Raw genomic sequence first — 23,569 nt, 5'->3', positions numbered from 1 at the left:
TAAATACACACATACTTTTACTCCAGGATAAAATATCATCTACAGATGTTTGAAGTCTTATTTACATGTGGGTAGTTTGTATTCTTATTTAGGAAAATATACAGTAAGGGCTTAATGTTTTATGCTGATTTAGTAACTTTAGCAATTTTTTAAAATGAATGATACACAAAAAAAGGACTCCAGCCATAAAAATTACAACAAAAATACACAAAATGATTCCAAAAACCACATAAAAAGAAGCAACAGAAAAAATAAACATATAAAACATACTCCAGACATGAAAAAATACTCCAACACCCCCCCACAAAAAATAACCATACTCAAAATTATCTGAACAAAAAGGACATTAAAATGACTGCAAAATCATACAAAACATGACAAAAATACCGGTACTCAAAACAGCAGATACATAACAATACATAAAATGACTTCAGGCATACAGAATACAACAAAAACACACAAAACAACAATACCAATACAAAGACTATACATAAAATAACTGCAGAATCATACAACACCTGGCAAACATACACAAAATGATTCCATAAACCACAAAAAACAAACCAGCAGCGACAAAAAGTAAATCATATCTACTCCAGACTTAGAAAATAACAAAAAAGCACAAGATTACTTCAAAAAACAACAATATTCTAAATTATCAAAACAAAGATGATACACAAAGGTACTTGACTTTACATGACAAAAATACAGTAAATGACAACACAACTCTGCTCTGATTGGTCATTATTCTAATGCTGAAGTTGTTGTTGATCATGTGACCCTCAGATTAGATACAGCCACATGTTTATTGCCCCGCCCCCTGTGATAAAAGCTGGCCGTCTCTGTTCTAGGGCGGCAATGTGAGAGAAAAGGCCAAAGTTGTCCTTGTTCTCATGGAGGACGATGAGAAATTGAAAGAGGAGAGAGACTTTGCGTTCAAAACCAGAGAGAAAACATCCAAAGGTGCTGCAGGTGAGTCCTGTGTTTCTATCGTCTCCATTTCAAGTCTGGTTCCTGTTCCTGTCAACCGAGTTTGATTTGATCTCTTCATCATCAGCATCGTCCACAGACGCCCTGAAAGATCCAAACTACAAACCGTGCTTTGTTGCCGGGGCCTCAGGGCTTCCCTGTCTGGATAACATTCCCTCTGTGGCGGATCTGACCGCGTCGTTTGCCGCTCGCAAAGAAGAGCGGCTTCGGCAAGAGACGGAGAAGAAAGAAGAGGAGAGGAGGGTCCGTTTGTACAACTTCCTGCTTCATATGGAGCTGCAATGTCACACCATTCATGTCTTCTTTCAATGTGTTTGCTAAGTAATGGGGTATAGAGGGTTTTCATGGCGCGCCATCACCATGTCATCAAACCGGAGGTGGCCATAATGGAGTTACTCAGCAGGTAAACAAAGCAGATCCCGAATGTCGAACAGAAAGAATTTGGGAATTATTGCCGTGTTTTTGGCTTTACCAATCGTCAGATTATGAAAAACATTTGTAGTTTTATAGACTGGCAAAAGTTAGAGCAAATCAGGGAGAACAGTGTCAGAGGAAAGGAGGCACTTGTGGTTAGCGAAGCTAAACCAGGATCTGCGAGGCAAAAATCTGGACAACGTGAATTTGTTCTGAATTTGTTCAGCCCATTTCTTATCAGGTAAAGGCTCAAACATACTCGGGCGGACACCAGGACAATAAGTTAAGTTTTTGCGACCGTGCTGACTTCTCTGTGTAGTTGGTGTCACACAAAACACTGCTCAGCATTGTATTGACCCGCATTAAATGTAACACCAACCTGTATTTCACCTCCTGGTGAAACAGAGACTGACAGACGAGCTACGACAGTAGCAACACCTTTAATGTGATGATAATATAACCAACTATTGATGTAATGTAATCACATTTAATAGCCTGCTACAGTAGCAACACAGTTGTTAAAATGTAGAGCTAAACTGTAGAGCTGTATTTCTCATTGCATTCCAGGTCAAAGGTCTGACCTTTATCTAAAGGATGAACCAGATTAGGCTAGGGTTATAACCAGGTAGTTGACCATATCAGGATACGCAATAGACCAAGATTTTCCAGGTCGTCATTGATCCAAGACGAGGGAGCCAACTCGTATGAATCTGCAACCACCAATAAACCCTAACTTTCCCAAATATCGTGACCAAGTCCTTCCCCGTATGCCTTTGCATCTATAACACATTTTGTGGTTCTGTGGTGTCAGACGTTTATTCGTAGCAGTCTTTTCCTCCAAGTGCCTCCAATATGGCCGCGGATCCGGGTTACTACCCAGAACGTGACGTAGGTGAAAACCCTCTATAATCAATGTTTGCTGGTTTGCATTTTCTAGGCTAAGCTGTCAGAAGATGAGTTAAAATGGGAGGATGCGGGAAAACCTGGTGAATTCAAAGGTGAAAATGAAGTGGAGGAAGAGAAGAAAGCAGATCCATGGGGAGCGCCTAAAGAGGCCACTGGGCCGTGGGGAACCCCTGAAAGTCCGGACGCAACAGATACGGCTGAACGGAGTGATCCATGGGGCGCCCCTACCAAGAACGATAAAGATTCAAAACAAGCAGAAGAAATGGATCAAGATCCGTTTGTTGCATCGAAGACTGAAAAAGATCCCTTCAACGCCCCAAAGGACGATCCCTTCAACGCCCCAAAGGACGATCCCTTCAACGCCCCAAAGGACGATCCCTTCAACGCCCCGAAAGACGATCCCTTCAACGCCCCGAAGGACGATCCCTTCAACGCCCCGAAGGACGATCCCTTCAACGCCCCGAAGGACGATCCCTTCAACGCCCCGAAGGACGATCCCTTCAACGCCCCGAAGGACGATCCCTTCAACGCCCCGAAGGACGATCCCTTCAACGCCCCGAAGGACGATCCCTTCAACGCCCCGAAGGACGATCCCTTCAACGCCCCGAAGGACGATCCCTTCAAAGCCCCGCAGGACGATCCGTTCAACGCCCCGCAGGACGATCCGTTCAACGCCCCGCAGGACGATCCGTTCAACGCCCCGCAGGACGATCCGTTCAACGCCCCGCAGGACGATCCGTTCAACGCCCCGCAGGACGATCCGTTCAACGCCCCGAAGGACGATCCGTTCAACGCCCCGAAGGACGATCCGTTCAACGTTTCAGCTTCAACACCCCCTAAAGAAACATCACCTGATCCAGAGGTATCGAAAGACTACGCCTTTGAAGCACCGTCTACACCACCTAAAGAAGTCCCCATTTGTTCCACAACCAAACCATTATTTTCTCCACTTGCTGATGTCGAGCCCTTTGGTGCTCCAAGAACCCTACCTGTTGCAGACCCATTCACTGCACCTACCAGTCCCCCCAAAGAGACTCCTTCAGATGCTTTCAATGCTCTGTCAGCTAGCTCGCCCCCAGCCAGTGCTGACACATGGGAATCAACGTTTCCTCCTCAAGAAGCAAAGAGAGACCCCTGGGGGAATGGGGCAAGTGCCAACTCACCTGTTAATAGTTCTGATCCTTTTGGGGATTCGTCCATAACCAGTGACGACCCTTGGGGAGCACCAGGTAAGCCAGAAAAGGGTAGAGAAGGTATGACTACTTATCAAACCATGGCAGAAGCAGATATTAGTCTGTTTTTCTTCTTCATCCTCAGCTTCGCCTCTAGCAGCTTCAGACGATGCATGGGGTGCACCCGCTCCACCTTTAGGCTCCTCCCCCTTGGATGACCCCTTTGGAGATGGAGCATCTAAAAGCAAAGATCCCTGGGGTGCCCCAAGTAATCTTACTGGCAACGGTACAGGTAAGACCCACTTGATACTTCCTGTTGAAACCACGACCTGGAAGTTTTTTTAATCCTTCCTTCCTCTCTTTTCTTCTACATGACTGACCTTCTTTTTCTGTTTTCTCCATTTCACGCCATCATCAGCTAGCCTTCAGCTAACAGTCTTTATTAATCTTTTCTTCCGCTTTGCTTTCTCTCTCTCTTTCTCTTCCTTCTCGACCCGTCCCCCAAAAGAAAACACCTTCTAGAGTTGTAGAGACGGACCTATGTTGTATTTCAGGGAAGCAAGTGATACAGGAAGAGGCTTTGTTTCTTGGCTCTGAGGCGGCGTCACTTGTCGACTTGGACAATCTGTTTTCCTCCAAACCCCCAAAACCGCACGCTTTTAAGCACTCCTAAACACAAGCCATCGGTAAGGACAGGACAAATGGTATAAGTTGGGCAAAAACACAAGAATTCATGTGGAAATATGACCGGAACAAACGCTCGCTTTTCCTCAAAGACCCACAAACCTCCCAGCATGATTGGGATGGCGTTGTTTCTGACAGACAAACAGACCCCTCCCACCTCTGTAGTCTCACTATAGTGTGTAGGTGTTGTAGCTTCTCTGTGGATGTGAGCGTTAGCGACAGACTTTCCTCACTACTTCCTCCGCTCTGGTGACCTTTTGCTCCTCTCTCCCCCCACCTCGCTGTCGCTCTCCAACATTTCCCGGGCTCATTTTAACCCCCGGGGTTCTGTGTCCGACCCCATGGTAACATCATTAACCACCCCAGACCTCAACCCACTATGTGCCCACTTAGCTGCTGCCCATGGTTTTTCTGTCAGTCCTTCCACTGGATCTTTGGGAGCGTCTTCTTCCTACAAAGAGTGATTATTACTCCCCTAAGGACGGTCCTTTCCACGCCCAGAAGAAGGATTCTATTAAAGCACAGAAGGACGGCCCTTTGGAACTCCCCGAAGGACGATTCTGTCCTGAAGAACCATCAGTTCCAGGCCTAGACCAACAGTCCCTTGAAGGCCTCGACATGAACACAAAGACTCAACTTTAGATAGTTTGGAATATTATGTAAAGGTTTCTGTTTATTCAGACAACATTTTTTTTCCAGATTTCCTTTTTTTTTTGTGTCTCCTGACAATTTACGACTGGCAACTGCCAGTCTTCCTCAGAGGCGTCTGCTGATCTTTTTGATGTGTCTTTATGTAGTCTGAGACAATTGGGCATTTGGGGGCGTGGCCAGCCTGACAGCTGTCAAGTTGGACACACCCAGAAATAACTCATAAGGACAGATCAAAACGATCAGCAGGTACCTCTGAGGAAGACTGACAGTTGACATGTTTCGACCAAAAAAAAAAAAGTTGTAATTGTAACATACTTAAAAAGAAAAGATGAACTTGCTGAATTAATTTTGAATAAGTCCCAATGTTTGAGGCAAAAACATCCCAAAGCACTTTGTGGTTATTGGTTTAAGCCCCGCCTCCTAAGCCGTTTGCTCCTGTCCTTTCAGTCTCCACAGATGTTTACGCTCATAAGTCTACAGAGATGAAGTGTTAGTCCGTCCGGATCAATGTACAGGTTTTGGATGGTTTAATGATGGAAGTACGGTCACTTCTGTACGTGTGTGTGTGTGTGTGTATGTGTGTGTGGAGTAATTATCGTGCTGATGTAAATAGTTAAATTAAATAAAATGAAAGATAAACCCTGCAAATATGCTGTATATCAGAGTGTTACAATCAGTAGCTATTTATTCATCTATTTATGAGTTAATTTATGGACGGAGTATTGTCGTCACTCTGGATGGACTGTGTATTTAAACGTGTCATCTGTGAATGGCTGAACTGGATCACATGAGGATTTATTCTCATTTATTCATGGAGCACGTTTTCAGTACGAAATGATAAATGTTTGAATCTTTCAGCCTTTTATTTATTCGTATTTCCCGGTCCTGAATACCAAACGAGAGGTGAAGTACGGCTTTGTTTTGTTGTTCACATTTCAGGTTGTGTTGTAAACTGTGGCAGTAAATGATAAACGGTACGTCTGAGAAATAAAGAAAAGAAAACGCTGGAAAAGATGCCACCTGGTCTGTTTTTCTTCAGACTAATTGGTGATGTCGCTCATCATTTAGCAGCTTTTTCAGTCAAAATGACAACCAGGAAAAGTTAAAGATGTCGACGTAAACGTCTTTTGTTTACAGAAAGAGGATAAAAACAGTTGTGACCACAGGGGGCGACAGTTCCAACTCTGAGGTTTGGTAGTAGACAATGAAGCAGAGAAGAAGAGCTCTCCTAAGGGACCTTTACTTTCCCTTAAACATTGCGCTGACACGCTCTCGTGGCTGAAATTGGCGAGTAAATCAATATATACAATACTCAAGGAACTCCAACCAGTCAAATGTTTTTCATTTCAAATCTGTAATAAATGTTTGTTTTTGCTTTAATGTGAATTTGGCGTTTTTAAAAATATTGATTTAAATTTCCTGCATTCATAACTAAACACCGCTGGGGGATAAAATGCGTTCGTAGAAACCTTTAACCCTTCGCTACCTCGTGAGCGCTGAGCTGATTAAAAAGTGGTGTGAGCTCACCACGTGTCAAAGGTTTGTTTTGTTTTAATGAAGAACCAAAGGTCTCTGAATAATCCGTCCTGATCAGATCCGCAGAACAACCTGAGTTTACTGTGCGTGCACGGAATTAAAGCTGTGGTTCACGGACCTAAAGCGGGTCAGAAATAGAGATGAACAATTTGATGCATTTCTTAAGTGTAGATGAAAATAAATTAGAGGTGCACGATAATGATTGATGCATAAGAGCGTGGCTACGTGCTAAGCTAACGGCACATTTACTGTCTACAATACGTGGAACACAAAGATTCATCAGATAACATGATCACCAGTCTAACCGTTACACCAGCTGCACCGTGCGCTTGGTTCTAAGTTAGTTTTCCTCCTAAAGACACAGGAGAAAAACATGCTGAATAAAATGAACTTTTTCTATATGTTTTATAGGGATGTAACGATTAATCATAAGACAGTTAAAAATCGATTCATAGATATCACGGTTCACATCGATACTGTGAAAATTGAATCGCAGTACTTTTTTAAACAGCAGAGGGCGCTGTATTTTTATCCTCTTGTCCAGAGGTGTTGGCGGCGGGTGGAATCCGCTACTACTTTCTTTCTGGCTGCCTTCTACTCTTAAACATGTTCATAAATGATTCATGGCAATGTACACTCCTAGTATTGAGGAGCTAGTTAGCATAGATTTTAAAGTGCAGAGTGGGCAGGGCTCCTGAAGCAGTTGAGACACGCCCACTCTACACTTTAAAATCTATGCTAACTAGCTCCTCAATACTAGGAGTGTACATTGCCATCGTCAAGGCTTTATTTAGAATTTCCAGCTGAAATTTCAGGGTTTATCTTTAAGGTTTTTTTTTTGTCCTAAATCTCGCCGTTCATTCAGCGTGCGTGCACACAGGATGCTGATTGACCATGGGGGCGGGACAATAACTATGCAAACCACGACCTACGTCACATTTTCAAGTTTTCTCACCCAAAAAGTTTCTTTAAAAACGAGGGATGGAATATGAAAGGAACATTTCAAAGTTTGTAGCGGCGTTGATTGTTGACCTATGAATGAAAAGATTTAACTGTAATCTGTCCCATCTCCTCCTCCCAGTCATTAAACGAGCTGGTGAACTGGTGAGATAAGACGGGTCAAAGTTTAACCCACGAGATTGAAAAAGTCATCAGGAGCCGCTCCATATATCATGAGCTCAAATTAATCAGTATAGGAGGAGAAATGAAGATGGAGAGAGGAATGAGATGCTATAGGAGGGGGGGAGGGTGGGGGGGGGGGGGGGTGGGGGGGGGGGGGGACAGATGGACTGGGATTAGATTAGAAGAAATCTGGAGTTTCTGATGGAAATTCAACCAAGACGGAGAGAGGAAGCTGGACGACGACACCGTAGGAGACGAGAAAAGAAGAAGACAAGCTCTCGTGAGTTTTACCTTCAATCCATTCATGGGTCACAGCAGGAGTTCTCAACTCACGGGTCGGGACCCACAGAAGGGGTCCCCGAGCTTGGTTAGCAGAAAGAGAAATAGAACTTTAACTGAGCTTTGATTGCATGAATAATCAGACGGAAATATAAACACCAAGAGCCACAAGTACAGGATAAACTAAAACAGGGACGAGTTTGGTTAAGAACATGTTCTTCTTTTGTGGCTACATGCTGAGCTAACTCTGAGCAAGACGGACATTAACTGTCCGTAAAAATGACGGCGTTCAGAAGGAGTCTGAAATTGTCAGTTTTATTTTGAATATTGACATTTGGGAGGAGATTTTACGGTTTGGGTTTTCCTTTGTTTGCTTTTACATCAAACTTTGTTTTGTGTATTTTAGCTGAAAATGTTTTCTTTGTAAACCTAATAATTAAATATCTGCTGTGAAAATACTTTGTCTTGAAAACAAATAAGTTATTTTTGGATTTTGATAAAATTCTGAGTGAACTGTGAATTTTTTAGACGCAATCCAATCTCAAAAGTAACCAATCATATCAAAGCTACACAAATAGAGGCGTCGACGTTTGTTGGAATACGAAATGTTTGATTACAAAGGTGAAAAAAGCAAAACTACAGAAAAAGAAACAAAGAACAAGAAACGTACACAACTGATATTCCTGTCTCGATCCACGTGTTGAGAACCTCATTATTCAGAACGTTTATGGCGTTATTATTATTATTATTATTGTGGGAAAAATACACAAATTGACAACAAACATTTGCAGATTTCTCTTAAAACTACACGACAAAATAAATGTTTTAAAGCTCAGATCTGTATTAGGATGAGTTAATCTAAGCTTAGTAAAAATAAAAATGTAATTGCTTTAATAGAGCGACATCCGAAGTAAACTAACAACAATGACTCTGAACATAAAACATATACAATTACAGAAATATACACAACAGGACGAGAAAAATAACAAACTTCTATAAAACAACTAAAATACTCGACATTACTCAGAAAACAGAAGAGATGAGTAAAAAATACACAGAAATGAATTAAAAATACACAAATAATCACAAAAACACACACAAACTTGTTGTTTCCTGTTAATGTTCTGATTGGTCGTTTTCTGATCATTTTGTGGCTCCGCCTCCTGTGATAAAGGTTCTGAGTTGATAAAGCTAGGCTACGAGAAGCTAAAGAAAGCTAAAAGTAGAAGATGACACAAGGTGTTATATTAGCATGTAGCGTATTAGCATGTAACATAGCTAACAAACTAGTGACGTAAACGTAACTCGATTCAATCCAACTTTATTGAAACAGAACCAGTACATGGCACTGATTGGATGAATAATAAAGTTATGTTTGAATTAAAAAAACAAACATACGGTTCAACTGTTGATGCTGACGGCCATTTTTCAAACTGGTTTCCATGGTTACAACAATGTTTACACCTAAACACACTGAAAAGGAACACACACACAGATCTTTGTTTGATGTGTGGATTAGAGATTAACGGTGCTGCGTCTACAGTGATTTAATCAGTTTACATCTTCTACTGTTAGTGAATGAATGACCTAAAAAACTATATATACCAATAATAGTATGAATGATTATATTTGTATTATTAATGTTATATATATTAATAATGTGTGTGAGTCTGGTGTAGTTTTCTAATCCTGATGGAGGATCACATTCTAATATTTGTGTTTTCATGTCTTATTTTTTATTTATTTTTTCTCATGTCAGACAAAGAAGAAGAATGAGAATAAATAATAATCTGATGTAACACAATCAGATTAACTGTAATTATCAGAACAATCTCTGCCTCAGAAACACTTTGAAGAACACGATTAGTCCTTAAATCTCCTTCACTCTTTGATCTCTCTGAGGAGGGGTCGCCATGGCGATGAGGCCGAGGGGGGGCAACGGGGGCTGAAAGGTGACTCGTCACTTCCTGTTGGATCCACCGCTGGCTGAGAGGTGATTACATCACTCTGACCTTTGACCCCCCCTCCCCCCCGTCTGACACTAATCAATCTGATCTGTGACGAGGAAAGACTTTCACTGTTTAATACTACGTCCAACTTCATCCAACACCATACAACGTCACCATCCAACACATCCATCACCATCCAACACATTCAACGTCACCATTCAACACATCACCATCCAACATTATCCAACATCATCATCCATCTCCAAACCTCCATCTTCTTCTGAACATTTTCTAAACGTAAACGTCTTGACCTTGTTCTTGTCCAGAGGTCGTCTGAGAGACGTGACAGTGACGATGCTAGAGCAGATGTCCAGGAGGCAGCGTTCTCTGCTGTCTCTGTTCCTCACGTCTCTGGCTCTGACTCTGTCCGTGTGTGCGTTCTGTACGTCCTACTGGTGTGAAGGGATGCACAAGGTAGTGAAACCACTCTGTCTTTCACCAGTGAAGATGAAGAACTGTGGACAGAACAACAGCCAGCCCTACACTACAGGTTACACACTACTACACACTACAGGTTACACACTACTACACACTACAGGTTACACACTACACTACAGGTTACACACTACTACACACTACAGGTTACACACTACTACACACTACACTACAGGTTACACACTACTACACACTACACTACAGGTTACACACTACTACACTACTACACACTACACTACAGGTTACACACTACTACACTACTACACACTACACTACAGGTTACACACTACTACACTACTACACACTACACTACAGGTTACACACACTACACTACTACACACTACACTACAGGTTACACACTACTACACACTACAGGTTACACACTACTACACACTACAGGTTACACACTACTACACACTACACTACAGGTTACACACTACTACACACTACAGGTTACACTACAGGTTACACACTACTACACACTACACTACAGGTTACACACTACTACACACTACAGGTTACACACTACACGACAGGTTACACACTACTACACACTACACTACAGGTTACACACTACTACACACTACAGGTTACACACTACTACACACTACACTACAGGTTACACACTACTACACACTACACTACAGGTTACACACTACTACACACTACACGACAGGTTACACACTACTACACACTACACGACAGGTTACACACTACTACACACTACACGACAGGTTACACACTACTACACACTACATGACAGGTTACACACTACTACACACTACACTACAGGTTACACACTACTACACACTACAGGTTACACACTACTACACACTACACTACAGGTTACACACACTACACTACACACTACAGGTTACACACTACTACACACTACAGGTTACACACTACTACACACTACACGACAGGTTACACACTACTACACACTACACGACAGGTTACACACTACTACACACTACACGACAGGTTACGCACTACTACACACTACACGACAGGTTACGCACTACTACGCACTACACTACAGGTTACACACTACTATGCACTACACTACAGGTTACACACACTACACACTACAGGTTACACACTACTACACACTACAGGTTACACACTACTACACACTACAGGTTACACACTACTACGCACTACACTACAGGTTACACACTACTACACACTACAGGTTACACACTACTACGCACTACACTACAGGTTACACACACTACACACTACAGGTTACACACTACTACACACTACACTACAGGTTACACACTACACTACAGGTTACACACTACTACACACTACACGACAGGTTACACACTACTACACACTACACGACAGGTTACACACTACTACACACTACACGACAGGTTACACACTACTACACACTACACGACAGGTTACACACTACTACACACTACACGACAGGTTACACACTACTACACACTACACGACAGGTTACACACTACTACACACTACACGACAGGTTACACACTACTACACACTACACTACAGGTTACACACTACTACACACTACACGACAGGTTACACACTACTACACACTACACGACAGGTTACACACTACACTACTACACACTACAGGTTACACACTACTACACACTACAGGTTACACACTACTACACACGACAGGTTACACACTACTACACACTACACGACAGGTTACACACTACTACACACTACACGACAGGTTACACACTACTACACACTACACGACAGGTTACACACTACACTACTACACACTACAGGTTACACACTACACTACAGGTTACACACTACACTACTACACACTACACTACAGGTTACACACTACACTACTACACACTACACTACAGGTTACACACTACTACACACTACACTACAGGTTACACACACTACACTACAAGTTACACACTACTACACACTACACTACAGGTTACACACACTACACTACACACTACTACACACTACACTACAGGTTACACACACTACACTACACACTACTACACTACTACACTACAGGTTACAAACCTACACACTATACACACAACATGAGTGTAAACACACACAAACACACAATATGAACACAAATAAAGTAAATAAACATATACTTAAGGAGGTAAACATCTTTCTCCTCCTGCTTTAGAGGCTCCGACCCCCGACCCAAAGGTCCAGACCAACGTGACCCTGACCCCCCAGCAGAGGGAGGAGCTCTCCAACCTGAGGAGGAAACAGCTGGCCAACGCTGTGCACTACATCTGGGAGACAGGAGAGGACAAATACATGCTGAGATACTTCCACACAGGCTTCTGGCTCTCCTGTGAGAAACACAACGAAGGTACCACAGCATTCTGCTGACTCATCATAGGAGGAGGATGATGATGATGATGATGATGATGATGATGATTTTCAGGTGAAGATCAGGTGGAAAAGTGCCGGAGCTTCATTGAGCTCACACCAGGAGAGACACAAGGTGTGGATTTGTTTATTTCTTTGTTTGTTTGTTTTGCTGTTGGTTTGTGTGTGATTGTGTGTGTGTGTGTGTGTGTGATTGTGTGTGTGTGTGTGTGTGTGTGTGTGTGTGTGTGTGCGCGTGCGTGCGTGTGTGTAGGCGTGCTGTGGCTCTCCGTCATCAGTGAGTTCATGTACATTGGGCTCCTGGCCATGGGTTTCCTGCTGATGTGTGTGGAGGCTTTGTGTCTGTGCGCTGAGCGAGAAATGAACGCTCTGAAGATCAACGCCTTCGCCGCCATGTGCACCGTCCTCTCAGGTAGGCCACGCCCCCTCCTCCACTGGTTCTTACTGTGGGAGGGTTCGTGTTTTCACTCACTTTCTGTTCCAGGGATGATGGGGATGGTGGCCCACATGATGTACACCACCGTGTTCCAGATGACCGTCAGCATTGGCCCCAAAGATTGGAGACCACAGACCTGGGACTATGGGTGGTCCTTCGCGTACGTCCTCCTCTCATTGGTCACTAGATAACACGCTCACCAATCACACTGTAACACTCCCCCTGTGTCTATTTGTCCGTTTCTTTGCTTTCATTGTCCTGATCATCAGTCACTAGATAACACTGTGACCAGTTCAACCCTAACACCCCCCCCCCCCCGTGTGTCCACAGGATGGCGTGGCTCTCCTTCAGCTGCTGCATGGCAGCCGCCGTGGCCACGTTGAACTCTTACACAAAGACCATCATTGAGATGAAGCACCGTGCCCGTGTGCGTCTGGAGGAGGCGCGGAACGCCAACGTGGCCCCCTCCTACGAGGACGTGGTGCAGGCCGGGGGAGCCAGGGTGTTCTCCATCAGCCAGTTGATCCAGCTCGCCCAGCAGGGGGCACTCATGGACCCGCTGTGGCCCCGAGGGGTCGGTCCGGCCGTAGGGCCTCTGGCGTGCGGCCCCATGGGACAGCTGGGTGCCATGGAGATGGGACTGGGAGGACTGGGGGGGGTGAGGGGGGACGGAGGTGACATGGGGGGGATGGTGGTGGTGGAAGGGTGCGGCGCCGAGGGGTGCGAGGACTGCGAGCGTGAGATGGACGAGATGGACTACGCTCTGCACGAAGAGCGCGATGGATCGCTCTGCTGAGAACTGGAACTGGTTCCTGACGAAGAACTGGAACTTGTTGATCATTCAATTCTTAATATAATTTACATAATTTACAAATAATTTAAGTTCCATCAAACTATGACTGTAAACAATATTTTAAAAAATACTAGTATAAGTTTCAGTGAAATGGTCCCAAACGTTTAAGACTTTAGGTTGTTTTTTTTCTGTTGAACAATTCTTCTTCACAATGTAAATGGTAAAGTGACACTGCCCCCAGCAGTTCATGTGTGGTACTGCAGCAACAATGACATAGAAAGATTTCATCATGAATTGACAACATTAAACGACATGTCGACGCCCATTTTTGTCGTCAACATTATCAATTATGTTATTAATTTACATTATATTGTATATGTTACGCACATTGTTGTTGGCGCAAATTTTGAGACGTTCTTTCTATTTAATTCTATTTTTTCTTTTGAGCCCCTGTGGTAAGAATCTCAAACTCCGCCTATGGATTCCACTTGGAAAAAGTCAAAACTGAAATGCCTGAACATTGAAAAGACCTGATGATTCAAGACGAGCTTCCCTGGAACGACGTCCACGACCCTGAACACCGTGTTCACGGAGCACCTGATCCAAACGCAGCAATTCTTTCCAGGATTGGCCGGTTGTGACCACGCCCTAAATGACCCCCAGTGTTTATCTTCTCCACATACAGATCACTGAACATCTATGGAATCTACGACAAGAACGAAAGAACAGGGTCAACGATGACGGAAACACGGAGATTTGGACGTGAGCACAGATGCTTTGAAACGCTGCTCAGGAGATTATGTCAATAATCGGCCCATTCACACACACACACACACACACACACATTATAAATGTAAAGTAAGACGTGCAGTGATGTAACCGTTACAAAACAACCAAGATGTGGGCCAAGAATGAACAAATAAACAATAAAAACTATGTATTTATTTATTCTATTTCATTCATTTTACCAGATATCATTTCAGTATTCATGACAAATTCTTAGTTTCATAAATATTTTTAGTAAACTTAATACACAATTTTATTATATTTATAAATCTATTATGGAACATTTTCCAAATGTTTAATACATTTTTGAAACTGAATTTGTTTAATTATTTAATATAAAATAAAATTACTTTTTATAATATCTCATGTTTAAATGAACTTAAATTACTTGCACCAAAATATGCTTTAACTTTGAAAAACAACCCCCTCCTTGTCAAAATAAAAGCGTTCCAGGATGAGTTGAATCTGTTTGTAGCGTCACTCAGCGTGCTATCATTTTACTTTCTAACCACTAAACACTAACAGTGTAGTTTGAAGCAGGAAAATAGGTCATAAGATGCTAACAAAACATCCAATTACAGCCTCTGATCCTAAGCTAACAGTTAGCATTAGCTTAATGGCTCACTTAGCTGTGTTTATTTAAATCCCTGCTGAAAAAACCTGTTGATGGTTAGCAATCACTGCCACTTTGTCTGCTGGCTAGCGAAAACTAGCATTAGCTTATAGCATTTACCTGGTTTATTTCTGTCACCAATTAAATACGAGTGTTAGAAAGTAAACATAAATAATAACATGTTAGAAAAAAGTAAAGTAGACCACTTATGTAGCGTACCACTTCAGGGTTTGATGCTATAAAAGTTAGCATTAGCAATGCTATTTATTTAGGTATTAAAAATGGTTTTAGATGTGCTGCTAACCCAATAAGCATTAGCTGCTATCTTTAATGGTAAAATAACTGATGGTTAGCGTTAGCTTGGTTCTTGTAGTGGTTGTCTGTGAACACAGCAGCTGTATGGTTGCTAATTAGAGATATCAGTTGTTCCAACGACAATAAGCTATATTTAATAGTTAAGTGAGTTAACTGTTAGCTTTAGCATCCATTAGTTAATGTCTGTTATCTGCTTTTGCTTTACTAGGCTGACAGTTAGCTGTAGCATTAGCTGTTATTTTTAGTTAGTATTAAAATGAAACAATAAAACCTGTAAAAAAAAAAATGTAAAAAGCACACTGACTGAAAATAATAAAGAGAAAGTAACAAAAAACACTCGGGAGGCTTTGATTTTTAAATTTTTTTTTATTACAACATCCTTTTAATTTATTGTGAAGGAAGGTTCAGGATGTACAGGTGAACAATAATCTGAGCTACGCACAACATTAAACACGTAAAGACTGACACGTTAAACACAGTCTAATAAAAACATTCTGATATCAGTTCAAGCTAACGCTAACATGACTCAGCAGTTAAATGTGTGGCTTCGACTCGTCTCTAAACAAATGTTACATGTGATAAAAATGAACTAGACGTGAAAAGTGTGCGAACCTCATTTTAATGAGAAAGTAAAAGGGGAAAATGTGCAATTTAAATTTCTGAAGGTTTGGTCACACGTTAGTGATGAAATATTAGCGTCTACTTCAGACGGTTACGTTCTACTGAAATAATTCATTTACTGCACTCTGTGTTTACAGCCGTATTTAGCGAGGAGGATTTCTGGTGCTTTTTAAAGGTTAAGTGAAAAAAAAAAAACAAGAACAAGATTTAAAAGAAAAGCAAGAGGACAAAGTTTACTTGGAAGGCTGATACTGAATCAAACGAAGAGCTTCTTCATTGTCCATAACGCCCTGGATGAACTCGCCCTCGGCCACTCGCTCTGAAAGAAACACGTTGCATGTTTACAGGCAAGAAAAGAGGCGTGAGTGATGCTTTCTTCCTTTTTTATCTGTTTATAAATCTAAAAAAGTGGTCATTTCAGCTTCTTCAGGAAAAGAAAGAGTTTTAAAATGATAAAAATGGTTAAATTTTACATTTCTCCTCGAAACAATGAAAATCTTAATCATTTTTTTTTTACTTCTACATTCAATTTGTATATTTTTTTTAAAGAAAAGAAAAAAGTATTACATTTAAAAAGAAATTAACTTATGGAAGAAATTTTTATTTTTAGTTAGAAAGAGGTTTTTCAAAAATATATTTTTATTTATTTTTTTTTTTTTTTTACAAAAGTCTAACAAATATAGGTTTTTTCAAATGTAAACTAACAAAATGACAGAAATGTTGTTTTTTTGTTTCAAAATGAAAACACGTGTAAACTAATAGTATTTCACACACAAAAATAATAGTTACTTTTTAAAAAATTCTGCAAATAAGCAGAAAAAAAAAAAAAAACTTTTCAAAACTGTAAAAACAAAGCATTTGGAAAAGCAGCATTTATGTAAATTAAGACCAGATCTAATGTAGTTGAAATATGATGAAAAGTGTTGATTTTCATCATCTATTTTTCTCTTAATGACTGTTTTACTTCTACCATTAAATTGTATTTTATGTTTTTAAAACATTTTATTATTATATTGCTGTTATTTGTATAATGTGATACTTTCTTCATCATGTTTGACAGTGAACGATTTGGTTTGAGTTCAGGTAAATGTCATTGATTTTGTTCCTGCTGTTGCGTTCAATGATGTCTGTAATTTGGATTTCTCACCGTTTTCGCCCTTGTTGAAGAACTTCCAGAGTTTATCTGCTCTTTTCTCCACCGTGTTTTCATCCTCGGGCAAGCATTCCTGTTCATCGCTCGGAATCAGCTTGAAAATTGCCTGAAGGGACAAAAAAAACATAAGTCAAAGTCCAAATATATAGAGAATAAAATACGTCACTTTTCAGAGACACTAAGGAAAACATAGTATTTGCCGTTTTGTACACAACATTAAAAACGTTTCATTAATAATAGATTTAGTTAAATGATAAAAGTTTTAAATTTAAATCCTAGGAGAAAAATACTTTTGCCATTAGAATTTGTTCCAAATAATCTGTTTTCACGTCTTCACGAAGGATTTACTCAGTTTTGTCACTTTTGGACAAAAACAGCATCAGAGGATTAGCGCTCCGTCCGCTCCTGCATTGTTCCATGATTATCTGAAGTCTAATCTCCTAAATTGAAAAGCGTTGCTATGAATAGTTCACGGAGGTTGTGAAACGTTGGTGTAAAATAACCTTTAACCCATTTCTCAGACTTAATGAAATCTTTTAGTCTACAGAGATAATCTCATCGTTCTTGATTTTCTTTCTCTTCAAACTCAAAGTATGAATGACTAACGACAACGTAGCCAGATAGAAATATAATGATAATGTTCTCATTGGGACTATTCAAAATCAAACAATGTATTTTATACATTATACATTTTATAACCTTGTTTATTAGGAGCTTTTTTAATATCTTGTGTTTATTTCATTATATTGTTTTATTCTTGAGACAAACGTGTTAACTATGATGGAATTTTAGAATATTTCTTTAAAGAAAGTCATTGTCTTATGGAAGTATTGATCAACATTGATTTTTTTTTTTTAAATCGGGGCTTTTGCCTTTAATTGGCCATGTAATGTTATTACATTAATGAAATTTGTCCCCTGCATTTAACCCATCCAGTGGGCAGTGGGCAGCCATTTTTGCGGCGCCTGGGGAGCAGTTCGGGGTTAAGGGACTTGCTCAACATCCCACAGTAACGGCCCAGGTGAGGCTTGAACCGGCAACCCTCCGATTACAAGCCCAGCGTCCTTAACCACTAGGCCACCACTCCCGTAAATTCATCAATAATGAGTCATATAAAGCAAACATCTGAAAAAAAATCATGTTTTCCTCGTGTAATTATCATCGTAAAGTGAATATTCGCACCTGAAATATAATTCGATATGCAGACGATGCAGTTTTCTACATCATTAGATCTTCAGCGTCAGGTAAGTTCAACCTTGTTTGAAATGGTGTCATTCTCAGGTTTAAGGATTCAAATGTTAACTGTTAAAATGCTTTAGGAGGTATTATCCAAAAATACCGTTCCACCATCACTTTAAGCTTGCATGAGACTTGATAAGTCCTAAACTGTTTATCAGATTTAATCAAAGGTAATCTCCTCATTAAGACGTGTTGCCTAACCAGGTAAGGCCTTGGCACAGGTACGATAGCTTTAAACACTGCGGGTAAATTTGGAAACAGATTTGCAATCAGAGTGAAAACTCCATCCAATGCTATAATTAATCTTTAATCTTCTTCATCACACATTTTGGCTTCTGCTGCGTTCATTACTTAATGAATCTATTCTGGTCCTAATCAACCAGCAGTGTTCATTAGGGTTAGCGTTAGCTACTAGCCTAACCAAAAAAACTATTTAAAAAAAATTGTTTGACTAGAAATAATAACCTGTGATGCTAAAAATGATTGATATTTAGTTGTGGAATGTAAATTTAGTTAAATGTCAGAGAAAAAGCTATAAGGAAGCCCAGTTCATTTTAACAATGTTTTTGACCAATAAGAAGTCCAATTTATCCCTCGGCAGGTTCTCAACCAATGAATGAGCGTACAGACAATGACTTTACTTGGAAAACAACTCAAATTAATCTCTTTGACGGTGGGATAGTTGTTAGTACCTAATCAGGACTTAGTAATCTTTGGAAACAACAAAAGTTTGTACGTAGTGCAGGTCAAATGTTAAGGTTGGCAGATACGCAGACAACACTCACAAACCCCGGACCGTTCTCCTGTTCTGAACTCACCATGCAGATTTCCGACACCTCCGATTTCGTGATGTATCCGTTCTTGTCCACGTCGAACAGCGAGAACGCCCACTCCAGTTTCCTGATGGTCTTGCCTGTTGACGTCATGTGGAGGGCAATGATGTACTCCTTGAAGTCCAGGGTGCCGTCATCGTTGGTGTCAAAGGAGCGGAAGACGTGCTGCGCGTACGTGTTTGCGTCGCTGTCCGGGAAGAACTTGCTGTAGATGGCCTGGAACTCCTCCCTGGTGATGCGGCCCGTCGGGCACTGCTTCTTGAAGTTGTCGTACCACTGGACAATCTCAGTCTCTGAGAACTTGGTGTTTAGCTTCAGATCTTCTAGGATCTCCTTGGAAACCGCCCCACTCTTGCTGTTTCCCATTGCTGGCGGAGCAGGTGATCTTCTAGCGCAATGAGTGTGTGAATCTGCGTTCCCCTTGGCTTCAGACTCGGGGAGTTTCCTCTTCTAACCTGAGATACGGCTGCTGCGTCTTCTCCTCGAGCAAAGCCCAATGCTGTGAAAAGAGCAGAAGAGCCGCTCTGTAAGCTCATTAAGCCAATCAATCATTAGTAATACCAACACGAGGTGTCACGGACTGAGTTCACCTCCCATGTCAGACAGGTCTGTTTATCAAGAGAAGAAGAGGAACGGTTTTGGCAGGAATCTACACGATAAAGAAAGTGAGATAAGCCTGGATAAAGACTGGATGTTATTCTCGACACAATCTCCTACAAACCTCTGATGATCTCAGAGACGAAAGAAGGTGAACGTTTATTTCAGATTTAACAAACGCAAAGCACAGGCCAACAAATACGGACTTTCAGAATGTCTGAGATAGATAGATAGATAGATAGATAGGTAAATAGGTAGATAGGTAGATGGACAGGTGGATAGGTAGATAGATGGACAGGTAGATAGATAGATAGATAGATAGATAGATAGATAGATAGATAGATAGATAGATAGGTGGATAGATAGATAGATAGATAGATAGATAGATAGATAGATAGATAGATAGATAGATAGATAGATAGATAGATGGATGGACAGATAGAGTGGCTTCTTAGATTGACCTATAACTGTCTTTTTGTGTTCTTTTAACTCTTACGTCTCTTAAATGATCCGTATTAGCAACAAAGTTCTCCTACATAAAAATCCCAACACACTAATCTTCTCACATCAATTATAGTAATGCACCATTATCCATTTATCTGTTCAACCATGAGAAAATAATTCCCCTATCGTGGCCGAAACTCCCTAAAGTTGTTCGATTGATTGTCAAATCCCAACTTATCAAGTATGTTTGAAATCATTACATTCTGATAAAGATGAGTTCATAACCTTTCAAGTTATTTATGTTTGTAAAAACATTTCAATCTGGTTTCTTTTTAAACATAAAATGGCAGATTAACAACTGAAATGTGATTTGTTATACAGATGATGCAGTTTTCTACGTTAGTAAGTTATCAATCAAAAACTAAATAACAGCCACATTCTACCTGATCATTTCTATGTCACGGTTTCCTCAAAGCCAAAAGACAAGTCGCGTCAGCGTTAGCGTAGCACAGCATGGTGTGTGTCCTACCTGTTTGAGCCACAGACGAGTCCAGGACCAACAGTGATGTCCTTTGTGTGAACACTAGAGGAAATCAGCCTCCACCTGCTGGGATAAGCCAATTAGAGCTGGAGGCGGAGCCACGATAGTTGGCCACAGTGAATCCCTCCCCAGTTACAGCAGAACAGTCAGGAGTTTATACTCATCATTAAAGTTATCACACACATATCTGAGTGTAGAGCGTTACTAGGTGATGTTTATCATGAACCACTGACGCCTCAAATAACAAATACAGACACAGCTTTCCTTCATTAATGTCAGATTTATTGAGGAACACCAGTATAAACCATTAGAACCAGTATAAACCATTAGAACCAGTATAAACCATTAGAACCAGTACAAACCAGTAGAACCAGTACAAACCAGTAGAACCAGTACAAACCATTAGAACCAGTACAAACCATTAGAACCAGTATAAACCATTAGAACCAGTATAAACCATTAGAACCAGTATAAACCATTAGAACCAGTACAAACCATTAGAACCAGTACAAACCAGTAGAACCAGTACAAACCAGTAGAACCAGTACAAACCATTAGAACCAGTACAAACCAGTAGAACCAGTACAAACCATTAGAACCAGTACAAACCATTAGAACCAGTATAAACCATTAGAACCAGTACAAACCATTAGAACCAGTACAAACCATTAGAACCAGTACAAACCATTAGAACCAGTACAAACCATTAGAACCAGTATAAACCATTAGAACCAGTATAAACCATTAGAACCAGTACAAACCATTAGAACCAGTACAAACCATTAGAACCAGTACAAACCATTAGAACCAGTATAAACCATTAGAACCAGTATAAACCATTAGAACCAGTATAAACCATTAGAACCAGTACAAATAATTAGAACCAGTATAAACCATTAGAACCAGTATAAACCATTAGAACCAGTATAAACCATTAGAACCAGTACAAACCATTAGAACCAGTATAAACCATTAGAACCAGTATAAACCATTAGAACCAGTATAAACCAGAACACATTAGAATAAACTAGTATATATGAGTAAAACCTGTAACATTTGTTTAAACTAGTATAAATTGGTATAAACCATTGTAACCAGTATAACTGGCATAAATCAGTATAAACTAGTTTAAACCAGTTTAAACCATTGTAACCAGTATAAATTGGTATAAACCAGTTTAAACCCGTATAATCAGCTGGTTTAGAACACCACTGCAGTCTTACTGTGACATCACTCCATGGTTACTCAATATCTGTGAGGAGGTTTTACCAAACTAGTCCATACTCAATGTCTCTCTGTGTCGCTGAGTGGGTGGGGCTTGTTTTCTCACTAAAGGAGCCTTGGTGATTGGCCTCAGAGCTACAGGGGCGGGGCTAAAGAGCCCCACGTGTTGATTTGTGGCTGAAGTCAGACGTCATGTGACCTTGTGGCACGGTGGGAGCAGATGGAGGATTAATCAGACTCCGCCCACTTCTCCTGCTGGATTTACACGTCTCAGTAACTGTGTGTGTGTGTGTGTGTGTGTGTGTGTGTGTGTGTGTTCCTCAGGCAGAGGTCAGCTGACCAACCTCTGCCTTTCTATGATTCATTACACAGGCAGCATTCAGCCAATCAATGAGCAGCGTGACACCATGTGACTCCTATAGACACATTCTGAGACATTTAGTGAACAAATGTAGATCAACAGAACATCTCTGGACTGAAGGCAGGGAACCTTCAACACTTCTGTGACCTTTGACCTTTAATGTTTAACAAAACTTGTATTAACCGATATAAACCATTACGAATCCATATAAATAAATATAAACTAGTGTAAACCACTATAAATTATTATAAACCAGTATGAACTAATATAAATTAGTATAAACTGTTTTATTGTTCATTCTTGTTTTTTGTCCGCCTGTGGATGCTAATTAGCATTGTTGCTATTATTCAGAATATTAACGTCTATTGCTTTGTAATCAGATGTTCCTAATAAACAAACAAACAAATAAATATAATTCTAATATCTCTAAGATGTGAAACGACATGCAAAAACATATATATATATATATGTGTAATATATATGTATATATTAATGTAATTTTATAACCTTTTTTATACAGGTATTCCCCTTGAGACAACAAAGGACCATTTTCAAAACAAATGATCTTTAAATGAATCAATATGATCAGATAAAGACACAGTGTTACCTCATAGATCAATAAATCAAAAATCATTTGATCAGATAAAAGATGTGAAAGGTTTGCTCCACTGTAAACACACTATTATTGTTGGTACAGTTTGGAGCATTGCATTGTGGGGTTTAGAGTCCTGAAGTGTGATTTCTTCTGTTTTTGGTTCTGTTTGTTCCCAGAAATCACAGTAAGAATAAATGAATAACACTTCAGGACTCCACATCCCACAATGCAATGCACCAAACTTTACCAACATGTCAACACACTGACTGTTTACAGTGGAGATGAAAACAAAAGCTAAAAACAGGAGCAGGGTTAGGTTTAGCTGAGTTTAGCTAAAAACAAGCCAATGAAATAAAAGTGGACTGGACACCTTTAGATGTTGTTGAGGTAAAAGGGGCGGAGCTTGAGGGCAGTAAGCTGCTTGTGCTGGTGGAGAAGTTTCCACATGTCCTC

General features: G+C 40.6%; 3 protein-coding genes across 6 annotated transcripts; 2 read left to right on the top strand and 1 right to left on the bottom strand.

Moving 5' to 3' along the window:
- Positions 1-855: 855 nt before the first annotated feature.
- Positions 856-5,829, top strand: LOC114460921 (cell surface glycoprotein 1-like). 3 transcript variants are annotated; one of them, XM_028442795.1, is made up of 6 exons: positions 856-972; positions 1,058-1,233; positions 2,342-2,632; positions 2,681-3,539; positions 3,628-3,774; positions 3,901-5,829. In XM_028442795.1, exons 1-6 carry the CDS (start codon positions 894-896, stop codon positions 4,002-4,004), a joined length of 1,656 nt encoding a protein of 551 aa, XP_028298596.1. In that variant the 5' UTR covers positions 856-893; the 3' UTR covers positions 4,005-5,829. The 3 variants fall into 3 exon arrangements, with proteins under 3 accessions (XP_028298596.1, XP_028298598.1, XP_028298595.1); XM_028442797.1 differs by having other exon boundaries at positions 2,342-3,539; positions 3,991-5,829; XM_028442794.1 differs by having other exon boundaries at positions 2,342-3,539.
- Positions 5,830-9,624: 3,795 nt separating this feature from the next.
- Positions 9,625-14,189, top strand: LOC114460923 (germ cell-specific gene 1-like protein). 2 transcript variants are annotated; one of them, XM_028442801.1, is made up of 7 exons: positions 9,625-9,747; positions 10,030-10,253; positions 12,354-12,545; positions 12,621-12,680; positions 12,819-12,977; positions 13,050-13,161; positions 13,332-13,797. In XM_028442801.1, exons 2-7 carry the CDS (start codon positions 10,058-10,060, stop codon positions 13,795-13,797), a joined length of 1,185 nt encoding a protein of 394 aa, XP_028298602.1. In that variant the 5' UTR covers positions 9,625-9,747; positions 10,030-10,057. The 2 variants fall into 2 exon arrangements, with proteins under 2 accessions (XP_028298602.1, XP_028298603.1); XM_028442802.1 differs by lacking the exon at positions 9,625-9,747 and having other exon boundaries at positions 10,058-10,253; positions 13,332-14,189.
- Positions 14,190-16,346: 2,157 nt separating this feature from the next.
- Positions 16,347-19,779, bottom strand: LOC114460926 (recoverin-like). Its single transcript, XM_028442807.1, has 3 exons — positions 19,340-19,779; positions 17,277-17,388; positions 16,347-16,448 (listed from the first exon to the last, which is right to left on the bottom strand). The coding sequence occupies exons 1-3, from the start codon at positions 19,718-19,720 to the stop codon at positions 16,363-16,365; spliced, it is 579 nt and encodes a 192-aa protein (XP_028298608.1). The 5' UTR covers positions 19,721-19,779; the 3' UTR covers positions 16,347-16,362.
- Between the last annotated feature and the right edge of the window lie 3,790 nt (positions 19,780-23,569).

The sequence above is a fragment of the Gouania willdenowi genome, unplaced genomic scaffold, assembly GCF_900634775.1.
Source record: "Gouania willdenowi unplaced genomic scaffold, fGouWil2.1 scaffold_85_arrow_ctg1, whole genome shotgun sequence".
Taxonomy (NCBI): Eukaryota; Metazoa; Chordata; class Actinopteri; order Blenniiformes; family Gobiesocidae; genus Gouania; species Gouania willdenowi.
Note: the sequence above shows the minus strand (reverse complement) of the source record. Positions and strands in the feature narration are given on the sequence as shown.